The sequence below is a fragment of the Notechis scutatus genome, chromosome 1 (assembly GCF_049901735.1).
Source record: "Notechis scutatus isolate UNSWTSFEM ecotype Mainland chromosome 1, rNotScu1.2, whole genome shotgun sequence".
Lineage (NCBI taxonomy): Eukaryota > Metazoa > Chordata > Lepidosauria > Squamata > Elapidae > Notechis > Notechis scutatus.
In genome coordinates, this window is record NC_142009.1 from 200,952,537 (window position 1) to 200,976,865 (window position 24,329).

The following is a 24,329-nucleotide window of genomic DNA, read 5'->3' on the forward strand; positions in this document are numbered from 1 at the left end:
GCATGATCTCCTTGTTTTCCCACTCCTAGCCCACTTCTCTTCCTTTTAGGGTTTTTTTAAAAAAAATATTAGGACATATGAACATTGTTATTTGTTTTTATAAGCTGAACTATCCTTCTTCCTAGCTTAATATTTCCTGTGAATCTACAGAGGGCCGGAGGAATGAAAGGACAACTGTTGGCTATTGGTTTCATTCCCATGGCATTAGAGTCATAGTGGTGTCATAAGGAAAAGATAAAAGAAATGAAAGGGTTTTGTGTTAAAGGAGTTAATGGGAGGGCAGAGAAGTGGAACACGAAGGCATCTATGTGAGCAGACATCAGGAAACCAAGGGAGACTAGTAAGAAGGGAATAGCTCCTCAAAGGAAAGAACAGGCACTAGTAGTGTGGTCTAGCAAGCCAGTGAGTCCTGCCTTCCTTACGCAGATGGGAAGGACAAGAAGTAGCGGAAAGACAAATCAGTTTGAAGTCTGGTTTGAGCACTAGTCCTATTATGTTATCAACTCACTGCAATGTGGACTGGAATTTCTGAAAAGGACAAGCAACTTAGATCGTTGCATGAAATTTGTTTTCTCTTTCTCCTCCTCTTTCTTTTTCTATAGTAATAGAAACAAATGGAAGTTTTATGTTCATGTAGTTGGTTAAATTATCCATGAATGCAAGTTTCTGTAGTTAGTTCTGCTTTGCTCCATCACTCTTAAGCCATAATGTGGTACAATATGATCTATGAAGTGGTTAATTGTGTCCCAGTAGATAGAAAAATTGACTGCACTTCTTTTAGGAAAGCTTTATTTATTTGCTTGTTTCTAATTAATTAATTACAACACCAAAACCCAATTCTTGGGGTAGAATAAGTGTTTTGCATAGAAAAAAAGTGTTAATATTTTAGATTTGTGGAAGTCTTTCGGCCTTGATTACTTTTTAAAATCACTTGGACTTGGAAAAAAAATCTTGAAGATGTATTTTTAGTGAAGTGGTAGATAATGATTAGAGGGAAGCAATGAAAAAATTCAGTAAATGAGACTGATTTGTTTTTTTCACAAACAGAAAAAATACCGCCAGCCTCCAGACACTATTAAATTTACACAAATTGAAGATCATCCTACTGTGGTTCAGGCTAAAATCAATCAAGCCCAGCGGAGTGATGTAAGTATGAGTAATGTCTATATGTCGGTTAACGTTTAGACTAACTGCATTATAAATTTGCTGCAGGTCATAGAATCTTTAAAAGACTAAGGGGCCTTGATCAAATGTAACCTATACTTCTGAATTGAAACAAAATCTGTAATTTGGAATTATTTTTATAATTATAAAATTATAAATTATAATGTTTGTTTTTGGTTTTGAATGTCTCACTGATTTTCATACTTGATTCCTCTTCAGGTACTTTATAAAGCCAAAAATGAAGAAGTAATTCACAATTATAACCTCCCGGCAGATGCGCCTCAATTTATCCAGGCAAAGGTTAATTCCTACAATATCAGTGATGTAAGTTTGCTTTGGGCAATTTTTAAAACGGAACTTTAACTGCACATGTAGGTGGTGGGCAATTCATGACTTAATAAATTCATTCTCTTTCAGACTTACTACAAACTGGGTTTGGAAGACCTGAAATCGAAGGGCTATGACCTGAGGAGTGATGCCATTTCCATTAGAGCAGCTAAATCTGCCAGAAAGGCTGCCAGTGACGTGAGTATACCCATCATAAAGAGTGGTTTTCTTAGGGGCAAAGGGAAATTCCACTACCGTAATTCACCTTTAGGACTTGGCACTAGTTCATCTGTCTAAGAAAAAGGCCATCCGTGCTCCATCACCTGCATTCTAGTGGACCGATTTCTGAATTAAACCAATCCCAGAAAACAGTGGTACTTTTCTGGAGTCACTCTGGGTAGTGAGATGGGGGCGCATACATTAAATAAGTAAAGAAATAAATAATTCAATAAACAAACAAGTAAATACATAAATAATAAATAAATAAATCTGTTTATAATGGATTTACTGATTTGTACAATTTGCCAGCCATCGTTTAAATACCTCGACATGTTAAGCAGTGGCTGAGCCTGTATCATTTGGTAACAAGGCTTTGACGACTCTTGAGTGAAGCATATCTTTTGACTTCTCAGTTTCATGGAACTTCAGAGCGCAGAACTTGAATGGCACTGTGCCTTGTCTTTTTTTCAATGAGCTCACTGCATCATTTGCATCTTTGTTATGGGTAGCCTTTGCAGAGGGGAATGCCCTCCCATCTATGACTTGCCAGGCCCCAACACTGATTCATTTTCAGGAGCCTTTCCAACCTTTAACTTTTCATGAGTATCTTTCTGAGCTGGTGACTCTTCCAATAGTGTATATTTATTATTTTCCATGAATCGTTTCAATTATTTCTTTTCTCTCCCCTCCATTTTATTCTGTTTTATAATTACAGTAAGCTGCTTCAGATATTTAACCAGTGGTGTTTAAATACTTTTGATTAATAATGCATTAGTGCACTAAGTTTGGTTTCTTATTTGGCTTTCCTTTTCTCAGATGGTAACATTTATGTTATCTTACTGTACCTTGATTTTTGTCTTTTAATGACCCCGTAATCCCTTACATCGGGGCGGAGTTGGGTAACAGAATGGAGCAGAGTGTTTACTGGCTGGATGCCCTTCCTGTCACCAATGCAGAGTTTGCAGCAGATAATTTCTCATTGTGCTCAGAGAGAGAAATATCTGCTGCTACCTAGGATCAAACTCACAGCCTCCTGATTGTGAGGCGAGAGCTCCACCTCTAGGCCACACCACCACTCATTTTACTCTACCTCGATCACAGTTGCAAATTCTGTAACAGTGCTAGAGAAAATCTGAGAATTGCGACTATAATCTCATAATCTTACCTTACCAATCAAGCCTTGCCATAGACAATGGGATATACATTTCAAATGAAAGGGCATAGGGTGGATGCTGGACTTCCATTTAATTCCCAGTGTATCAAGTGGGAACTATCATCAAATAATTTAACCATGATCAAATTTCCACATTGTCTTAAATATTAGATCCGTGATGGCAAACCTATGGCACACATGCCACAGCCATTTTTGCGGGCACACGAGCCTTGGAAGTGATGAAAAGGGCCCATTTTTTTGGCCTCCAAAGGCTGCAGAGGCTTCCCTCGAGCCCCCAGGAGGGCGAAAATGGCCTCCCCCAGGCCCCAGAGCCCCTTTGGAGGCTGAAAACAGGCACTTCTGGTATTTCTGGTATTTCTACAGAATACTGCTTACCCAGAATTTAGCACAATTCTGCAAATGCCCGGGAATTTTCACCAGTACTCCAAAAGCATACATTATATGCTGTCGCTTGTTGCAGTTCTTGTGGCACTACTAAATGCATGCATTCAATCTGGAAAGTAGACACTTTTCTGCTCATGTTGACCTTATTGTCTTTTTGCGTTCAATATTGCTTTTATGTAGTATCAGTTATAGGATGCTCACCAGGAAATAAATCTCTTTCTCAATCTTATTTTGACAGTTTGAATATAAGAAGGGCTACGAACAAGCCAAAGGCAAACTGATTGGCTTCCAGAGCATTCAAGATGACCCCAAATTAGTCCATTATATGAATGTGGCCAAGATGCAATCAGGGCGGGACTACAGGAAAGCTTATGAGCAAAGCAAGACTAAGTACAACACTCCACTTGATATGGTGACTGTTGTAGCTGCTAAGAAAGCCCAGGAAATTGTCAGCAATAGCAATTACAAGCATCCCCTGCACAATTATACGTTATTGCCAGATGATATTAGTGTGGAGCGAGCTAAAAACATGATGCAGATTCAGAGTGATGTAAGTTTGCTCAGATATTTGTGTTCAGATAAATGTAATTTGAAAATAAGTTTTTTCAGCTAACTAGTTCTTCCCTCCCTCCCTCCCTCCCTCCCTCCTTCCCTTTCTTTCTTTCTTTCTTTCTTTCTTTCTTTCTTTCTTTCTTTCTTTCTTTCTTTCTTTCTTTCTTTCTTTCTTTCTTTCTTTCTTCAGAATCTTTACAAGACAGATTTTAATAACTGGATGAAAGGTATTGGGTGGATCCCAATTGGTTCCCTTGAAGTGGAGAAAGCTAGAAAAGCAGGAGAGGCTCTCAATGAGAAGAAGTACCGACAGCATCCAGACACTATTAAATTTACAAGTATTGTGGATTCTCCTGTCATGGTCCAGGCTAAGCAGAATGCACTTCAGCTCAGTGATGTGAGTAAGGCTTTGGAAAGATAGGTGAAATGCTAAGCCTTATGGAGTTGGAGAGTCCTCTAAATCCAATGAATGAATGAAATTAAAGAAATGGAACCTTGTATTTAATAATTATGCAAATGTGGCTAATCCTATTCTATTTATTTTCGTCTTGCATGTCAGTATTTGCTTTATGAAGAGTACAAAAGAATGTCCTATTTAGGAAGGGTATGAGATTGTGCGTGGGTTTTTTTTTTGTGTGTGTCATTATTGACTCCTGGCAAATGCCTGGACTAGTCCCTGCAAATTTATTGGAAAAGTTTTCAAAAGGAGTTTATCACTACACCAAACTTTTTCTATCTTTGCTTCCCCCCCACAAATGCTATGGAGTTCACCATTGTCTGCTCACAATACTAAGGGACTTAGAAATTATCTGCTCCTTTACATTTCTCACTATGTCAGATTCCAAAATCTGTGCATTCTTTCCTTTGCATTATAAAGTACCAGCCAAGTTACTTAGATCACCAAAGGCTTATAATATCAAAATCTACTGGGGAAAAAAATAGACTAAAACAGAGTTCAGACAGGGGTGGGATTCTCCTGGTTCGGACCGGTTCAGGCGAATTCCTTCAGCCTGAACTGGTTCACTCCGGTGAGCATGTGGACCCGCCCACCCCTGCTCTTTCCTGTGCTTTATGTCTTTTTATTAGAGCACAGCTGATTCGCGTGGCAGAGTGGTTTGCCATGCCTCAGCTGTTTTCTTCAGCTACACTTGAAGGTAATTATTAACTTTTTAAAATGTGGAGCATGTGTGGGTGTTTGGTGCGCGTGCGTGCTCCAAGCCCACGCTCACCGAACCGGTTGTTATACCGGTTGAATCGCACCCCTGAGTTGAGGGTATTGTTGATGGTACATTGTCCCCTGGACAATGGCACCTGTTTTCATGAGTTTTTGGAAAGTCCTGAAGATAAGGTTATGTTCCAGATATAGGTTGGATCATTAGTTGGACCTGTGAAGAGTTTGTTCAATTTGGGGCAGATAGGTGGATTTTTTTTAAAAACCCGGTTATGTTGTGTTAGTAGACTATGTTTGTAAATGTTCTTAGCTAGCTAGCTCAGAGTCATGATGGTAAGATGGGCAGCCACATAAATTGGATAAATGAATAAAAATTCTAAGGTATTTTGTTTTTAAACAAAATAGGCCAGGATGTAATACCTGAAAATGTATTGATTCTGCAGTCATTTGTATTGTCATTTAAAAAAAAATCAGTATATATGTAACAGCTTTAACAACATAATTAGAAAGTAAGATAAATCTCAGAAATTTTCCACTAAATTCAATATTGCTGTGTCTAAATTTAATAGCTCAAGAATAGATTTGTGTTCTATTAATAGTATTTGAGATAATTCATTTTTAGTTATTGAATAAGCTTTAAGAATAAACATATACTCAAGTGCTTGAGGCTGAGATTGTAGTTTCTAATAGTAATAGACAGAGCCATTTGTTTGAGACTGAAGGAAGTTAGGTGTTTCCTCTTTAAAACTTTAGTTTTCTTACATCTAGCTTTCCAGATATCTTTGTTCTGCTAATGAACCTAGAAGGATCTTGTGGGTTTTATAATGATCTGGAAGTGGTTGTTTGATTAATTATAATTATTATAATTATAATTGTTAATTGATTCAACTTAGCTACCTTGTAGCAACATTTTTCATAATGACAAATAAGTACACATGGAAATGTAGTAACTGATTCTAAGGATAATTCATATAACGCCTTCCTATGGACATTCTTTTCTCCCATGGAAGAAAGTACAACTTGTTTTCAGTGGCTGTTAAGCAGACAGTTTTACGCACTAAGGTAATATGTAAATTCAACTGTTAAGAAACACCAGGATATATTATTGTCTTGTTTCTTTGATTTTCAGATATTATACAAATCTTCTGGGGAAGAAATGAAGCATACTTACAATTTGCCTGCAGATGCCCCTCAGTTTATCCAGGCCAAATATAATGCAGCTAATATCAGTGATGTAAGTGACTATTCAAAAGCTGTGCATAATTTATACTATGGCAAATAATGCAGAGTTTTATAATAAATATTATTCTGATAATTTGAAAATCAAATAGATAACATAATTTGGTATGTGATGATATTATTGTTTATCACCTGATGCTGTGCATGATATAAGTAATTTTCTTTTTTCCTATTGGGAGAAGGGAAACAAGAAATGGAGGGATCAAACATTGATAGTCATATCAATAGAAGCTCTGCTAACATAGTTAGCCATAGTTTCAAACCAACAGATCAAGCATAATCCAGAAAAAGCTAACTTTTAGTCGAGATAAATGCATTGTATGGACTACTAGATTCTAAGTAATTCTAAATTAATCAACAGTAATGACTTAAAATGACTTGTTAAAGTACAGTATGAGACAATATTATATGTGGATGTCAATGTTGTTGAAAAGGTAAGATTTGTACTGGTGGAAAATAATAAAAATTTATTGGGGGGAAAAAATCACTTGTTAAATCAGTAAGATGCTCTTTTTTCAGAATTATTATAAATATGGCTATCAGGACCTCATAGCCAAAGGACCCAATGTACTGGGTGATGCCATTCCAATTACTCATGCCAAGGCCTCAAGAAACATTGCTAGTGATGTAAGTAATCCTTACTAAGTTCTCTTTATATACTATCAAAATGATTAAAGTTGCTCTTAGCTTGCTATGTAAATGATTAAATTATTTTCTCACACATTACCTTCTCAGTTTGAGACCATTATATCCTTAGGCTTAAAGATTTTTGTTGGCAAAATTTCTTGTCACTCTCATTCAATTGTTTCAGTGTTCTTCACTACGGAGGACAGGTGTGAATCTATCATTGTTTCTTCTAGTGGAAATGATTGGCTGCTTGTTCAAGAGGGAAAAATTACTGGAAAAAAATGGAAGCAAGCTATTGCACAACATAGATAGAACTAAATATTATGCCATACATTTTATCCCATTTCCAGCAATTTGGTCATCTATATGTATTCTTCTGCACAGACTATAACAGTAACTTTCAGAAATCCATTATTTTCAGTTTCTTAGTCCAGCCTACAGGACTGCCAGTAATGCATGATTATAATCCAGGCATAATTATGCATGTACACAGGCATAATTTCACTTTTTCCTACTATGGGAGGGTTTTTTTAAAAAAAGAATCATGTCATGTCCATCTTAATGATTCACCTAAAATTATTTTTCTTCATTACTAATTAAAAAAATGAATTGCCAACTAGTCCAGACACTTTTCTTAGCTGCTTGTATACCAAATCTCACAATCCAGGCCTAACTAGTTACTCTCTCTCTTTGTCTCTCTGACTGGAACTTTAGTTCAAATACAAAGAAGCTTATCAAAAGACTAAAGGCAAACAGGTTGGTTTCCGAAACTTGCAAGACGCTCCTCTGCTTGTCCATTCCATGAATGTGGCCAAGATGCAGTCTGGGCGTGAGTACAAGAAGGATTATGAGAAAAGCAAGACATGCTACCACACACCAGTGGAGATGGTCAGTATCCAAGCTGCCAAGCAGGCTCAGGATGTAGCCTCCAATGTCAACTACAAACATCTGATCCATCACTATACCTACCTGCCTGATGCTATGAATGTGGAGCTGGCCAAGAATAGGATGCAAATCCAGAGTGATGTAAGTGGGGCAATATTTAAATGGTCATGGTTGCCTAGAGACAACACAGCATAGTTTACCTAGCAAGCAATGATATCTCTTTTCTAGAATCATTTCTAAGAATAAATTATTTAAAAAAATATTTATTTTTTAATCACAGGGTCAGATTAATCATTCTTAAAGATGCTCAAATTATTAAAATGGCCTTTTGAGCTATGGAAGAAGGAAGGGGAGGTGTGGAAAATGACAGTTCCTTGAATTCTTAATTATCTCTAATTCCCAGGGAAATATTGCTTAATTCGGCAAGGGAAATCCATCCGCACTGATGATGCACCCCAATTTTTCAGATAACTTCATCAGTGTGATAGATGGCTATATTTTTAAAAGCCACATTTGACAAAACAATTGGGTTGGGACCCTCATTTAAATAGGAAGGGGAGAGCAGTTGAGAATGTTAGAATCATTCGTGTAAACTGCTCTTTGTTGGGAGTTAAAGCATGCTATGTCAGCAAATGATCAGTGAAGCAAGTTTAAGAATTATAACAGAAACAAGATTTCATTGCAGTAAATTTACAAAAAGGCAAATGCTTGGTATCTAGCTAGTTATGTCTCTTCCATAGGAGAATCACATCACATGTGCCCTTTGTGTGTGTGTGTGTGTGTGTGTGTGTGTGTGTGTGTACACAGGCATGCGTGCACCTGGAAAGATGAAAGTGACATCAGATTAGCAAATAGATTAGCATTTCTTAACTCTGTTAATTCTTTAATCTGTTAATCCTTAACTCTCTTTATGGTCATCAGGTCATGGAGAGACTGAAGAGTTAAATCTACATCTCCGACACTTCTCATTTAGCCAAGCTTCAAACAAAATAAATTAGTACCATTCTGTATTTGAGATCTCACTTCCAGTGTCAGCTTTATACTCTTCTTTGCTTCACTTGCCACTTTCCCCCATAACTTTTGGTATATGAACACCAAGTTGGACTTGATACACAAATTAATTAATACCTTTTCTGTCAATGTAACAATTTTCACAGGAAAGCACACTTGAAAACAGTTTTGGGGTTTGAGTTGGAAATTCATATATAAAAATGAGTTGTTGCCTTGAGCATTGCCAAAGAAATGATTGCATGAATTTTACTTGTGTTCTCCTTTCTCTTTCAAAAGGGATGCTCTGTTCCTGTCTGATTGTGATGGATTTTGCTTGAATGTGTATACCCAATTCCATTTCAGTATTTTAGTGCTCAATAGATTTGCCTTCCAAGCTCACAGATAAATGGAATGCTAAATTGGATGCTAATGTTGGCTGGAAAACTATACTTTTTCCTAAGAGCTTTTGTCTCAGTCTAAAATAAATAAATATTGTTTTATGATTATGTATATAGCTAAAATTTATATAGAGTGACAAAAACAAAAGAAGTCCACCTTGGAAGAAAGTTATGGAAATACTATTATCAGATAGCCAGAAAGTGAAGGATTTTTGTCTCTCACTTTGCCTAACTTTGCAGACTTTATGTTATAATAAGGACATCCAAACATTTAACTTAGACAATATAAATGCATCCCATTGGAGTGCCAATGCTTATCTTGGGAACTACTGTATGTACTTCTTGATCCTTTGAAAGGCTTTCCCCATGCTTCCAGAGCTTTGAATCTCCTTTTGGTTTTCCTCAGATTGCTTACAAAGATGACTACAACAACTGGTTGAAAGGTGTGGGATGGAGTCCCTTGGGCTCCCTAGATATGGAAAAAGTTAGAAAAGCTGGCGATGCAATATGTGAATCTAAATATCGCCAGCACCCAGACAAACTCAAGTTTACAAGTTTGATGGATGCTATGCCGATGGTTTTGGCTCATCAAAATACCAAACAGCTGAGTGATGTAAGTTCAACCCCAAAGGGCATCATTTCCTTCTTTTAAGTTATTGTCTTAAAAGTGCTGTGGAATTCTAAAATATTTATAAGCGGTCTTGGGCTGGTTCAAAGTTTTGGCTTTATCTAAGAAATTCCTGTAGAGGCTCTTCCATATAACTTTCAAGAGTTTTGCAAATCCCCAGCTATACAAGCCTAAATTGGATTTGTTTTCCTATGTGCTCTGGGTACAAATTTCCATTCTAAAGGAGGCTTTTCAAGTCTTTAAAATATGTTGGGATTATGGTTTCCAGAATTTCCAGACTGTATTGCATTTGACTATAGTGATTATGAATTTTAGGAGTAAAAGTCCAAATATACCTGGAAGATACTAGTTTGAGCAACATAATTTTAAATTAAAACTTGTACCTGCTGCATAAATTGTTTTTTTTCTTTCAGATAAACTATAAGATAGAAGGTGAGAAAGTGAAGCACAAGTATCATTTGGATCCAGATGTACCTGCATTTATTCAAGCAAAAGTCAATGCCTACAATATAAGTGATGTAAGTACTTGGCAGTTTCTTTGATGTCTAAATTAATTCATAAACTGATGTAAGACCTTCATCTATAGAAAACCAAAATTAGTGATTCATTTTATTCTTGGATTTTGCATTTCATTTTTTAAGCCACTTGTAAGAAAAAGATTAGGGTTTTGTTCATTAGAATGGGTATAAATTATCTTCATTCTAATTGTAACTCTCACTTTAAAAAAACCTTTCATGTTAATATAAGAATATTCATGGACCTTCACTGCTAGAACTTAACTAGAGGCTTTAAGAAAAATGATTTCTTCTCTTTAAGAATCTCTACAAAGCAGACTGGAAGAGGCGGCTTGCTGAAGGCTATGACATGAAAGCAGATGCTATTCCTATTGTTGCCGCGAAAACTTCACGCCACATTGCCAGTGATGTAAGTTAGTCCTAATAAAATCTTTTAAGGCACTTTCAAAAATTTTAAACAGCAGGGTTTGGAAGAAAGGCCTTGGAGAAATATAGGTAGCACATGAAGGGGAAAAAAACCAAGGGAGAATTTAGTTTTCTAGTTTGATATACAATAACTGAATGCAATTGTGACATTTTTAACAACAACAACAGCAACAAGAACAATGGGAAAGTGGTTATAGCCAGAAAATAATCAAAGCAAGGGTAGAAATAAATACCCAGCATTGAGATACTCTCTATCACAGAGAGTGATACCACTCGTTTTGCAATGGCTTAAATGTCTTCGTTTTGATTTTTCCTAGTACAAATATAAGGAATCCTATGAGAAAGGAAAAGGAAAGCAAATTGGCTTCCTTAGTCTGCAAGATGATCCTAAATTGGTTCATTATATGAAGGTGGCAAAACTACAATCAGAACGTGAATACAAGAAAGGCTACGAAAGCAGCAAAACTAAATATAATTTACCTCTAGACATGTTCAGTGTAGTGGCCGCTAAGAAAGCCCAAGAAGTTGTGACTGACACAAACTACAAACAACCTCTGCACCATTACACTCTTCTTCCTGATGCCATGAGTATGGAATTGTCAAGAAACAGGATGCAGATTCAGAGTGATGTATGTAATTATTAACACTATTGTGCCTATGATTAATTAATAACTTGGAGAAAGCCAGGACAGCTTTTTTTAAAATACAATTAATACATATAAATATAGATAAATGTACAGATAGTTAAGATTTATGTAGAAGTATGTATACCGTCATGGAAGCGTTGCAATGAATGGAAATGATGTTGTATATGAGAAAAATTGTTTAATAAAAATTAATAAAAAATAAAATAAAAGGGTATATACAAATAACAGACCAACATAGTGATCTGGATAATTTTCCTGTATTAGATTTACAAAAGTACTTTTTAAAGTTTTAAAGAATTTTGTGAGACAGAAAAAATGAAAAGAAATAAAGTCCAACAACATTGTTTGAAGATCAAGATTGTTAGCAGTAAACAGAAGGAATATAAAGATGGTTTATTTAATTAAGGTTAAAATAGACAAGTTATTACCTAAGGTATCCCTTACTGGACTTTTGCTAACATTAGGACTGAAGTGATGAGCCTTTAAAGATTTGTTTATATAAGATATGAGAAGAGATAATTTGTTGTATTTTAGAGATGATGTTATTAAAATTGTTTGTACTTCTAATGAATGGGGAAGACACTTCTTTATATATTTCCTTTTTCTTCCTATGTTTTTGTTTCTCCCTTTCCCTTTTAATTTTTATTCTTTTAGTTTGCATTAGTTTTTACTGTTATAATTATAATCTTTAATAAAATTACTATTAAAAAGAAAAATACAATTAATACAATTAAAATACAGTTGATTAACCTGACATAAGATTGTTTTTATTTCCAGATATGTTCCAGTCTATTTACTGGAAGTGTAAAGTTTTTCATATGACCACAATTAATTGTGGTATGAACAGGTTTTAATAAATCACAGAGACATTTTGTACTGGAAGAATGTGACATACATCACATTCTTATTGGAAGAACATAGGCTTAGATACTTACATAGACTTGTTCTCCTTTAACTGGAGAGAAGATTTTCAGTCAAAAGCTACCATTTCAGTGTGCATTTTGATGGAATGCATTTTTTAGGCCATGCTACAATTACGATTATTTTGGAATATTATGAATATTTTTGATTCATATCAAGTTATTTCTTCTCCTTGCTTGCCCCCTCCCCCCAGAATCTTTACAAAACCGACTTTAATAGCTGGCTGAAAGGAGTAGGCTGGGTGCCAATTCAATCTCTGGAGGTGGAAAATGCAAAGAATGCCACTCATATTCTCAGTGAAAATAAATATCGTCAGCACCCAGACAAACTGAAGTATACCATTGACATGGATGCTATGGAACAGGTGTTGGCTAAACAAAATGCCCATACCATGGATAAGGTAAGGAAAAACAAAATGTTCCTAGGAACAATTTTTCAGGGACAAATTTAATTTAGAGTCTATAGTCAAATGACCCAGTAAAGATGTACTTCATTCTTAGTAAAAAGCATTTATTGGAAGTTCTACTGCTTCAATGGCTCATTAGTTTTAGTTATGGCTTATTGAATGACTAATTAGCCAATAATAAAAGAAAGTAGTTCTTCACCCAGTGCATATTCATAAATTTGCTATCATAAGGTGTCTTAATGAGATCTGTCTCTGGTAAATTGTTCAAGATGACTAAATATCAAATTAATGTAGAAGTTACCTGCATGGAGAATGATTATGGCCTTTGTAATTTGCATTTTAATTTTCTTAAAGGTTTTGGATGATGGTAAACTGGATTAAAAGGAATTTTGATCCAAACCAGGGATCAATAAGCTATGTGCACAAAACAAGAATCAATATGGCTTTTTAAGAACCATTGCAAAAAATCCAGATGGAACACAAACCAACCTGCTTGAAAAAAGAGCCCGCATAATCCATTAATTATGCTGAGAAATTTCTCTATAAATAGGGCTATATCTTGATTAACTGTAGTGGCCAAAATTGTTTTGGATATGGTTTCTTTCTAATATTACTTGTTCTTATGTCCTGGGTTTTCTTTTAAGCTGAGACCTGCCTCTAGAACAGGGGTGGGCAAACTTTTTGGCTCGGGGCCGCATTGACTTTTAAAATTTGACAGACGGGCCGGGTCAGCACAAGATTTTTGGGAATCGCCCCCCACCTTTCCCCTCTTCTCCTCCTTCCCCTCCCCTCGGAGGCCCCAAGTCAGGAGTTGCTACCACCAGCGCGGCTCTGCGCGGCTCCAGTCCCACGTTGCCTCAGGAAGGAAAGGCAAAAAGGAAGAGCCGCGGGCGGTGCTTTGCAACGGCAGCAGCGGCACCGAAGCTCAGGCTCAGTGGCTCCTGGTTTTGCCATTTCCTTCCCAAAGCAATGCGGGACTGGAGTCGCGCGAGCTGCGCTGGCGGTAGCAACTCCTGACAGCCCCAGCTGGACACCTGAGCGGAGCCCGGGTGGAACTGCCTGTTGCTGCTGCCGGAGCACTGCCGGGTCACCTCCTCCAAGCAGCCCGCCCGCCCGCCGGGCTTCCCTCCGCTGTGCGGCTCGGGCCAGGCACGAGCGCCCGTGAGTTAAAAGGAAGCCGAAAGTTGCTGGGAAGTTGCTCGGTTTCCGGGCTTCCAGGCTTAAACTTTGCACAGGCAAAGTTTGCAGGCGGGCGCCTTCTTCCGCCGAGGAGCGGAAGGGTTCCGCCCGGCGGGCGGGCGGGCAGGCTGCTTGAGGAGGCGACCTGGCGGCGCTCCAGGTTTCCTCCGCCGCACAGTTCGGGGCCAGGCGCGCGCCCGCGAGGAAAAAGGAAGCCGAAAGTTGCTGGGAAGTTGCTCGGGTGCTGGGAGCAGGCTTTTAAAGTGCCCCGAGCAAAGTTTAAGCAGCCCACCCACCTGCTGGGCAGAACCCTTCCCGCTCCTCGGCGGAAGACGCTCCAGCCTGCAAACTTTGCCTTTGCAAAGTTTAAGCCTGGAAGCCCCGGAAAAAAAGGGGGATCGGCGGAGACTCACCTTCGGAGAGGTCGCACTCGAAGGTGATTTCGAACTCCCAGCCGAGGCCTTGCAAAGTTCTTTTCTTTCCTACCCTGAGAGCGCTCTGCACTGTTTTGCAGCTTTGGGAGCCACGCGGCACAGGGCAATATGCCACACCCAGCGATTTTTTTTCAGGGGCGGGCCGGATTGGACAGACCAATGGGCCGGATGTGGCCCGCGGGCCGTAGTTTGCCCACCCCTGCTCTAGAAGCTTGGCCATGAATAAGTAGAATAAAAGATCAATTGAAAGGGGGAAAATGTCTTCTTAATTCTTATCATATTAATTGCACAAAAATTGGATCCTCTAAAATACTGTAGGTAAATTACTAAAATAGATATATTAAAATAACCATACAGGAGAAAATGACATGACTATTTGTTGTAGTAAGTGGTAATACTGTATATACTATAGCAATAGTGTCCATTTTACATTTATTTAGAAATTCAGCCAACAGTTAGGGTTGAGCTATAAAAAAAAACTAATTTTATATACTGTTATTTTGAGTTTGTACAGCTTCTTTGTGAAATCAAGAAATTAACAATTAAATTAATATTTAGTTGGTTTTTTTTTTTTTTAAGAAAATATTGTATATTTCTAGTTTAGGAAGCAAAAGCAATAATAAAAGGTTTATCATTACAGATTTAGTTTTATTTTGCCTAGTGAGAGGGAGTGTCTTAGTGGCACAAAATGTGCAAGCAAATAACTTGGCAACATGCAACAATGTGATTTGTTTACAACTTTTTATTTTAACTGCAGAGGCGGTATATAGAAAAATGGAACAAAGACAAGACTGATATTCACGTAATGCCTGATACACCAGAAATACTTCTGTCCAGAGCCAACCAAATCACCATGAGTGATGTAAGCTAAGTATAGGATTGGACTTACGTATCAGTACATTAATATGGGTCATATTAAAGTACATATCCATCATTCTATTTTTTCCTTGAAAAAAATAGTTCTAAACATCTACCTGTGTTTCCTTCTGTTGTGGAACAGAAAATATATAGGTCTGGCTGGGAAGAGGAGAAGAAGAAAGGCTATGATCTACGATCAGATGCTCTGTCCATAAAAGCAGCTAAAGCTTCCAGGGATATTGCAAGTGATGTAAGTTTAATTTTTATATTGCCTTATTATTGGAAAATGTATTTTTATCCTTAATCTGACAATTTCATTTGCTGTCTGATATTTAATGTATACAACCATATTAGTCTGAATTATTTATGTTGCCTGAAGTATGAATTTGCTCTGGCAAATCTATGGAATTTGTTTCCTAAAAATTTTAAGGGCTTCATAGGTTTTGTGGATATCTTGTTACTTGCTCAAACATGCTCCTGGTGGAATATGTTTAGTATATTTTATCTATCATGTCTCTTTCTCTCTCCCTCCCTCCCATCCTCCCTCTCTCCCTCTCCCTTCCTCCCCCCACCTCTCTAGATCAGTGTCTTTCTATACTTGTCAGTAAACAATTATATCCCAGTATAGTTCTTTGTTGATTGCCTCATTAACTCTGTCCTTGTCAACAAGTCTTTTACGATCTCTAGGGAATTTACCAGAGGGAAATATTGAAAGATAATTGGTACAAACTTCTATCTTGCTAGTGGATAAAGATAGTATTTATTCCATTCCTCCCAAATATTAGGCTACAATGTAACCCATGAGTTAGATTGCAGCCTAATCAATATTATTAATTTGAAAGGGCTTAATGGGATTTAATTCTATTAAAAGGTTAATTAATGCTATATTACACCAAACTTATGGTGACCTAGGTGATTTCCAGGTGGCAATGCAGATATGCTTATATTTAATTTGGGTCTCCAATGGGTGTGCAGTCACCCAGGTGTGGTGGCTGGATGTTGAGAGTGGATAAAGGAGTCACTGTGCAAGTTGTGTGATGATTAATCAACATCACAAGCTTATAAAACTCTCATCATTTACTCTATTTATACAGGGCAATGGTTTGTTGTGCAAAACTGGGGCAAGTGGGATGCAGGCAAGCATTGTCCATCTATTACCAAGAGGAGCAAATTCTGTTTGGTGTTGGCTTTTTGTTTTGCCGGTTGAAAAAAGCAAATATTTCTGTGCCTGTAATATTCTGGTATTTTTACAGATCCAGAAATATTTAGAAAAGTCCAAGCAATTCCTGCTGAATTGTAATTGTAAAATCAATAGATTTGGGTGATAGGAAATGTTACATTTTATATACTCGATATATAGTAACATATATCAAATTTTTTATCAGTCACTGTCAATGAATAACATAACTAAATATCTTTTTGTGTGTGTGTGTGTGTGTGTGTGTGTGTGTGTGTGTGTTGTTTCGTTATTCTATACGGCTTATAGTACAAATACAAATTGGCCTTCGAACAATCAAAAGGAAGGCAGATCGGCTTCCGTAACGTAAAAGATGACCCTAAGCTTGTGCACTATATGGAAGTTGCCAAGATGCAATCAGAGCGTGAATATAAAAAGGACTATGAAAAATCAAAGACCCGGTTCCACATTCCTGTCGACATGTTCAGTGTTGTGGCAGCCAAGAAAGCACAGGAAGTGGCCACTGATACCAACTACCGGAATATTATCCACACTTACAGCGCTTTGCCTGATTCAATGAACCTTGAATTGGCCAAAAATATGATGCAGATCCAGAGTAACGTAAGGATTTTTAAAATATATATATATATATAACTGCTTGAATGACAAAGTTAGAGAAGTGAAGTCTTTGTTACTTTGCAATTGGGAGAGAACATTTGGAAGATATATCACAACTGTTTTTTCACTGCAAGTGGCATTTAGCTTTTCCCCTGAAGAAGCAGGACATAGAAAATATGCAATGTGCTGCTATCAAACTCCCATTTACATGATGGAAATAGACAAAGCTCTTCTTCCCTCTGTAAATTTAGAGAAGATTTGAAAAGGGTTTACTGAGAAGTAGATTGACACTATAGAAAACATTATTAATTTAATATATGGGTGATCTTATGGAGCGCCTGTTTATATTAAATGTTAGAATACCAGAGTGGTAGTCATAGTTAACAGCAGATTAAGCCATGGTCTACCTCTAGCTCATGGGGCAGATTTATATGTCTATCCCAAATTCAGCTGGTGAGTTGACTGTAAATGCCAGTTCTCTCTCACAACATTGCTATGGAGAGAAACTTGAGGAGGAAGTCCTGCTACTTTGAATTCCTACCACAAATTTGGTGTATCAAACTAATAATAAAACTGTAATGCAGATAGCATGCAAAATCATGGGATAAAATAATAAACAGACACGCTCAGATTAGTGCACAGTTTCACAATGATGAAACAATGCAGGATCACAACAATGATATGTATATTTTTCATTTGTGTGTCGAAACATGCTTCCTTTTTGGTCTTTTCTAATATCATTTATAATCGAGACCGCACACTAAACTATTCTCAGAAGTTCAGTCTTTTTGTTTCAAATATAGAAAGTTGTTTTTCCAAATATTTTATATAAACTTTCCTTTCATTTTGTTTTCCAGAATCAGTACAAAGCAGATTATGATGAATTCATGAAAGGGATTGGATGGATACCACTAGGATCTCTAGAGTCTGAAAAGAATAGGAAAGCCATGGAGATTGTCAGTGAGAAGAAGTACAGACAACATCCAGACAAACTGAAATATTCTATTCTAATGGATTCTATGCCAATGGTTCTGGCAACAAGTAATGCAAAAATAATGGATGATGTAAGCCAAGGAATATTTATTTATCTACTTGCTTACTTACTAAGATTTGGGTGGGCTTATAATCATATAAATCAAATATCTGCAGTCAGGAAATATGATTCATCACAAAAACAAATAACTAAAATATGAAGTGAGACACAGAAATATCCTTGCCCAAAGTCATTGAACAAATCTGTAAGAATATAATAAAAAAGATTAGGCACAAATTAACTTGTTTGTTGATTCAGTGGATATATATCTAGCTCTTCACAAATGTATATTATTTCTTCTACAGTATTAAGAAAGTTACTGTGAGGACAATTAATTCAGGAGACAACTTGCCAATAGCTGTATACATTGGTCATATATATATTTCTAATTCATAGGTTTGATTATGGATTGTATAATATTTCTAGGTTAACAAGTATCATCGGTTTCATTTCTTTGAGATGTAATCATATTATTTACTAGTATACTTAGGATGAAGTGGTGAATAGATTTCTATTTGCTAATATTTTCTAATTGCTATGATGTAACTGGCTTTTAAAAGATGTAATTTAGGGTGATATTTACATGTTTGTTTTTCTCCCAATGAAAGGGGTAAATTTTCTTTTATATTATTGTATGACCAACATACAAATGCACATGAAGTCTTTCACAATCCCATGACACAAACCCTTTTCAAAAAGGGTTACTTTGCCACTTTACTAATTACAAACTCCAGGACAAGTTTTAATGGGAAAATTTCTGCTATTTTTGTGGTCCAAAACTTCATTTCCGGCCCCTTTTGAGAAATCGAGGCTTGGAAGGATATATTTATGAGGGGTTCAAAAATGTTCAAAGTATACAAATTTACACGGGTTCTTAAGGAAGAACAAAAGGAGGCAACCCTACAACTAAAAGGCCGTGAGCCCGACAGAAGCTATGAAATCTGAAAATTCTATACATGAGCAAAACCTGTCATCTGGTTGAGACCCAGGGGTGAAAGCAACACGCAAGACAGGACTTTAATTACCCCAAACGTTTCCACGTTTACTACAAGTCCTGGAGCAAAGCTTTCACATGCACCTTCAGCAGCTTCTGGCTGTGAGTAGTCCAGTAAGCTAGGTTATCCAAACAGTAACCAGGGCCAGCAGTCCAGTAAGCCTGGTTAGCCAAATAGTAACCAGAATAAGAAATTCAGTGAAGCAGGCAAACTGGGGAAGCCCCACAAGTCAGAGTACAGTAATCTCCAGGTGTCGGCAAGTACACAAAAGGCTCCACAGATTCAACGCTTGTTCCCAACAAACGCCCCTCCCACCGGCACCTCCTTACATCTTAGTCCCCAGGTGTGCCTTTGAAGGGGGGACAGGGCACTCTCCTCCCTTGTAGCCGGCTCAGTCGGTGTTCTCGTCTTCTTTCTTCTCTCCGTGCTCTAGGATCAGAAGGGGGTGGTCCTTGATCATCACCTGAACTCTGTCTCTCCTGCTCCTCCCTGTCTACAAGCCTTTCTAATCCTGAAAAGCCCTGCCCGGACTGGCTCTGCCCTTCCCCAGTTTCCTCCAAAGCCAATGGAGCTGCCCTCTTGATCTCTGTTGGCTCTTGTTCCCCGCAGATTCAGACTCCAACAGGGGCATGACAGCATGGTTCAGTCAGATTAATCAAATAATTCCATTGTCTAGTAAAATGGACTGGTGAAATATTTTTCAATCATCAAAGGACTGATATAAAATAAAATTTAATTATGGTATTGCTTTTATTATGGTGTGTATTTTTTTAGCTGCGTTTTTTTTTTTAGGTTTATTTCAAAGTTATTTTTCAATGATACATGTTCCCTTCATTTTATTTCAGCACCTTTACAAAAAGGATTGGGAAGCAGCAAAGACGCAGATTCATATCACACCAGATATTCCTGAGATTCTTTTGGCAAAAGTCAATGCGTATAACATCAGTGATGTAAGTATGCAGGTTGATTAAGCTTAGTGCTAGTACTAGTGAATCAGCAAAACTACATGTTACATTATTTGTCAAACAAGTTACGACACATCGCCTAGCAGAAAAGCTAGCCTTTGAGTCAAATCCTGCATTATTGTTCATTGAAAACTCTAAGTAGCAGAATTATTTGTTTGTGTAACTTTTTATACACCACCTTTCTAAATAATTATTCTCAAATTAGCAGCACAAAATTAAAAAAACCCACCACACCAAGTCAATAATGAAACAGGGGAAAAAATACAACTTAAAGAAGAAGAAAAAAATCAAAATCACTATTCACCAAAATTTGAATAGAAACTTGAGAATTATCTTGGCACCGTATTTAAAATGCTTGTGAAAGCTTTCCAAAACCAGTGTTCATTTACTGAAATGTTCCTTTGCTAGGTAGGTGTAATTAAAATAGGTCTTTTTCTAGCCAGACACCATAGTGCCCTGGGGATCTTTGGCAATAGTTTTGCATCCTACTCTGACTTACTCAGATTCTTTCTTAGCTGTCTTTGCAAAAAGGGAGGGAAAAAAAACACGACAACCTGTTGGTGGTGTGATTGTTGAAGGAAATGGCAAACCTGCCCCACTGGAATGCCTTGGAAGCGGAGGGGGAATTGTGGTCACAGACACCTTAGCAGCTCAACTACAAGAAGGAAGCGAAAATCTTGGGATCCCTTGAGCAGACTAAGTTTCAGTGTAAAACTGCCTCTCTAGAGTTCCAGTAGAATTGCTTTAAAGCTTTCATTGCTCTTTTGGGTGCTAAGAATAGTTATATATGTTAATTAACCAAGTCCACAGCATCATATATCCATATGGGGACATGGCACCGACTGCAGATTGTGTGGCTTGTTTGTAAAAAGGGCCCTAGTGTAGGTTTGTAATCTGGCATTGATCAACATATGAATGAATGAATGAATTATTTATTTATTGGCCAAGTGTGATTAGACACACAAGGTATTTATTTTGGTGCATAGGCTCTCAGTGTACATAAAAAGAAAAGATACATTCATGAAGAATTATAAGATAAAACACCTGTACCCTATAGTGATAGGGTACAAATAAGCAATAAAATCATACTAGGAAACAGTCAATATAAATCATAAGGATACAAGCAACAAAGTTACAGTCATACAGTCACAAGTGATGAGAAGATTAATAGTAATAGTAATGCAGACTTTGTAAATAGTTGGACAGTGTTGAGGGAATTATTTGATTAGCAGAGTGATGGCTTTCGGGAAAAAACTGTCCTTATGTCTAGTTGTTCTGCTGTGCAGTGCTCTATAGCGTCGTTTTGAGGGAAGGAGTTGAAACAGTTTATGTCCAGGATGTGAGGGGTCTGTAAATATTTTCACAGCCCTCTTTTTGACTAGTGCAGTATACAGATCCTCAGTTGAAGACTGGTGGGTAGTAATTGTTTTTTCCGCAGTCCTAATTATCCTCTGAAGTCTGTGTCTCTCTTGTTGGGTTGCAGAACCAAACCAGACAGTTATAGAGGTGCAGATGATAGACTCAATAATTCCTCGAATATAAATTAGCAGGGTAGACTTTAAAGCCTATTGTGCTTTTTGAAAGATTCAGGATGGCTCTCAGAACAAAGAATCATAACTTTTAACTGGAAGAATCATTGCACTACATTAATTTAAATGTGCTTCGGTTTTAATTCTACTAAATCAAATTTACTTTTTCTTCTGGATCTTCCTAATTTTTCAGGGTGCTAAGAAATAATCACACCTTATAAAGCATTAATTTCTGTCTCTGTACTGAGTATTTTTTAAAATATTTTGGTTTCTTTTTCCACATAGAAAATATATAAACATTCTCTGGAAGAAGCTAAGAAGAAAGGCTATGACCTCAGAAGTGATGCAATCCCTATTAAAGCTGCTAAAGCTTCTCGGGAGATTGCCAGTGATGTAAGTTTGCAGTCAATGTTGTTGGCTTTTTCTCCTGCTGAAGAAATGTTACAGAAGGCCCCGGTGAACAAAAAAGGCACCTTTGGAACCAACTTTACCATATTTAACAATCTGTTCAATCCGTACCTATACTCATTTTCATTTTATTACTGTATGATAAAGTTACAATTCAGTATTGGCCTTCTCGAGCTTACATTTCACTTTCTGTTTTCTCTGCAGTACAAATATAAATTAGGTTATGAACAGGACAAGGGTAAGCTTGTTGGCTTCCGCAGCCTCCAAGATGACCCCAAGCTTGTCCATTTCATGCAAGTGGCCAAGATGCAGTCAGATCGCGAGTACAAGAAAGCCTATGAAAGCAGCAAAACGAGATACAACATACCTGCTGATGCTGTCAGCGTTGTGGCTGCCAAAGAAGCACAAGACAATATTACCAATATCAATTACAAAAGGCTCATCCATAAATATATCCTTCTGCCGGATGCCGTAAATGTAGAACTGGCCAGAAACATGAACCGGGTTCAAAGTGATGTAAGATCTTGCAATCTCTCTCTCTCTTTTTTCTTTTTTTACTATTAGTTGAAAGTTTTTATATTAGCTTTTTATGTTTGTTTATCTTTGGGGGAGATGGGCAGTTCAAAAATGTGAAAAATTAATAAAAATAAAAATGCTTTAGTAAACAATATTTTATAATAAATGGATTTAATATATATAAATATACAGATTATTTGCAATATTCAGTTAGAATTGTCCAGGATAGAAATGTCTTGAGTGATCAAAAATCAGAATTATACTTCTTTCCCACTCAACAGGATTTTTAACAATTTACCGTATGCTGATTTTTTTAGCTGGGGAAAAAATTCCTTTGGAAAATTATTCCCACATAGTTAAAGGGGAAATCCCAATTTTTACAGATGTCAATAAAAACATTTCAACTAAATGAATTTGATAAATTACCAAATACACTATCAATACATTTTAGTATAAAATGCATAATTATAGAGAAGACGTAAGCTATCATCAACACATTATAACAGTTTGGGTTCAACTCCACCCACTGTAAAATGTGTTCCATTTGTAATAGCAAATCTGTACCTATATTAACAGATTTAACAGATAATCAGAGTTGGAAGAGACCTTGTAGGTCATCTAGTCCAAACCCCCCCACCCAAGCGGAGACCCTACACCATTTCTGACAAATGGCAGTCCAATCTCTTCTTGAAAGTCTCAAGGGCAAGCTGTTCCATTGGTTGATTGTTCTCACTGTCAGAAAGTTTCTCCTTATTTCCAGGTTAAATCTCTCCTTGTTCAGTTTCCATCCATTGTTCCTTGTCTGGCCTATAGGAGCTTTAGAAAATAGCTTGACCCCTTCCTCTCTTTGGGCAGTCTCTCAAATATTGGAACACTGCTATCATGTCTCCCCTGGTCCTTCTCTTCACTAGACTAGCCATGCCCAGTTCCTGCAACCATTCATCGTATGTTTTAGCCTCCAGTCCCCTAATTATCCTGGTTGCTCTTCTCTGTACTTTTTCTAGAGTCTCAACATCTTTTCTATAATGTGGTGACCAAAACTGGATGCAGTACTCTAGGTGTGGTCTTACTAAGGCTTTATAGAGTGGTATTAGTACTTCCCTTGATCTTGATTGTATCTCTCTGTTAATACAACTTGGGATTGCATTAGCTTTTTTGGTAGCTGCTGTACACTGCTGGCTCATATTTAGCTGGTTGTCCACTAAGACTCCAAGATCCCTCTCACAGTTACTGCTATTGAGCCTGGTTTCATGCAGTCTATATGGGTACTTTTGGTTTTTCTTGCCTAAGTGTAGGACTTTACTTTTCTCTACATTGAATTTCATTTTGTTAGATACGGCCCAGTGTTCTAGTCTGTCAAGATCCATCTGGATCTTGTGAAGTGAGATAAAGGACGTTCTTGTTAAGTTCAGCAAGATATCTTGCTAGATGAACAGATCATTCCATTTGTAGTATACTTAGCAAAAAAGAACAGTGTACCACGTATTGATCCACATTCTGTGACCACGTAATCCACACTATGTGATCACATAAAAAAGGAGGAAATCTATAGTTAGCCAACACTTTTTACAAACTTTCACATTTGATTGATTGATTATGTGCCATCAAGTGATTGTTGACCCCTAGTAATCACATATATTTTCTCCATGACAATCTACTCCTAACTTGTTCTTTCAAATTTTCCAATGTTGCATTCATTGCCATTAGGCCTATCTACCTGGTTGCTGGTTATTCTCTTCCTTTCCTTACATCTTTCCCAGCATTACAGCTTTCTCCAGAGAATCTTTTCATAAAGTGCCCAAATTAGTTAATAGTTAATGAATACTGAATAGTAAGCCAAAACTTTTCTTTAGTCATTCCCATTGCACCATCTCAAAAAAAAAAAAAAAAAAAATCCAGCGAGATTACTGCTGCAGATTTTAGGGTTTTTTTTGAATGTCAGTA

General features: G+C 37.1%; 1 protein-coding gene across 50 annotated transcripts in view; it reads left to right on the top strand.

The window, feature by feature from the left end:
- The window catches only part of NEB (nebulin), a 235,737-nt gene that overhangs the window by 52,124 nt on the left and 159,284 nt on the right, over positions 1-24,329 (top strand). For all 50 annotated transcript variants that reach the window (XM_087949995.1, XM_087949996.1, XM_087949997.1 and 47 more), the window contains exons 44-63: positions 1,048-1,146; positions 1,384-1,488; positions 1,582-1,689; positions 3,507-3,818; positions 4,011-4,217; positions 6,121-6,225; positions 6,750-6,857; positions 7,572-7,883; positions 9,537-9,743; positions 10,172-10,276; positions 10,575-10,682; positions 11,017-11,328; positions 12,461-12,667; positions 15,044-15,148; positions 15,287-15,394; positions 16,631-16,942; positions 17,797-18,003; positions 19,813-19,917; positions 21,747-21,854; positions 22,074-22,385. In XM_087949995.1, coding sequence (XP_087806121.1) covers positions 1,048-1,146; positions 1,384-1,488; positions 1,582-1,689; positions 3,507-3,818; positions 4,011-4,217; positions 6,121-6,225; positions 6,750-6,857; positions 7,572-7,883; positions 9,537-9,743; positions 10,172-10,276; positions 10,575-10,682; positions 11,017-11,328; positions 12,461-12,667; positions 15,044-15,148; positions 15,287-15,394; positions 16,631-16,942; positions 17,797-18,003; positions 19,813-19,917; positions 21,747-21,854; positions 22,074-22,385 — 3,552 coding nt within the window. The remainder of the gene's footprint in view (positions 1-1,047; positions 1,147-1,383; positions 1,489-1,581; positions 1,690-3,506; positions 3,819-4,010; positions 4,218-6,120; positions 6,226-6,749; positions 6,858-7,571; positions 7,884-9,536; positions 9,744-10,171; positions 10,277-10,574; positions 10,683-11,016; positions 11,329-12,460; positions 12,668-15,043; positions 15,149-15,286; positions 15,395-16,630; positions 16,943-17,796; positions 18,004-19,812; positions 19,918-21,746; positions 21,855-22,073; positions 22,386-24,329) is intronic.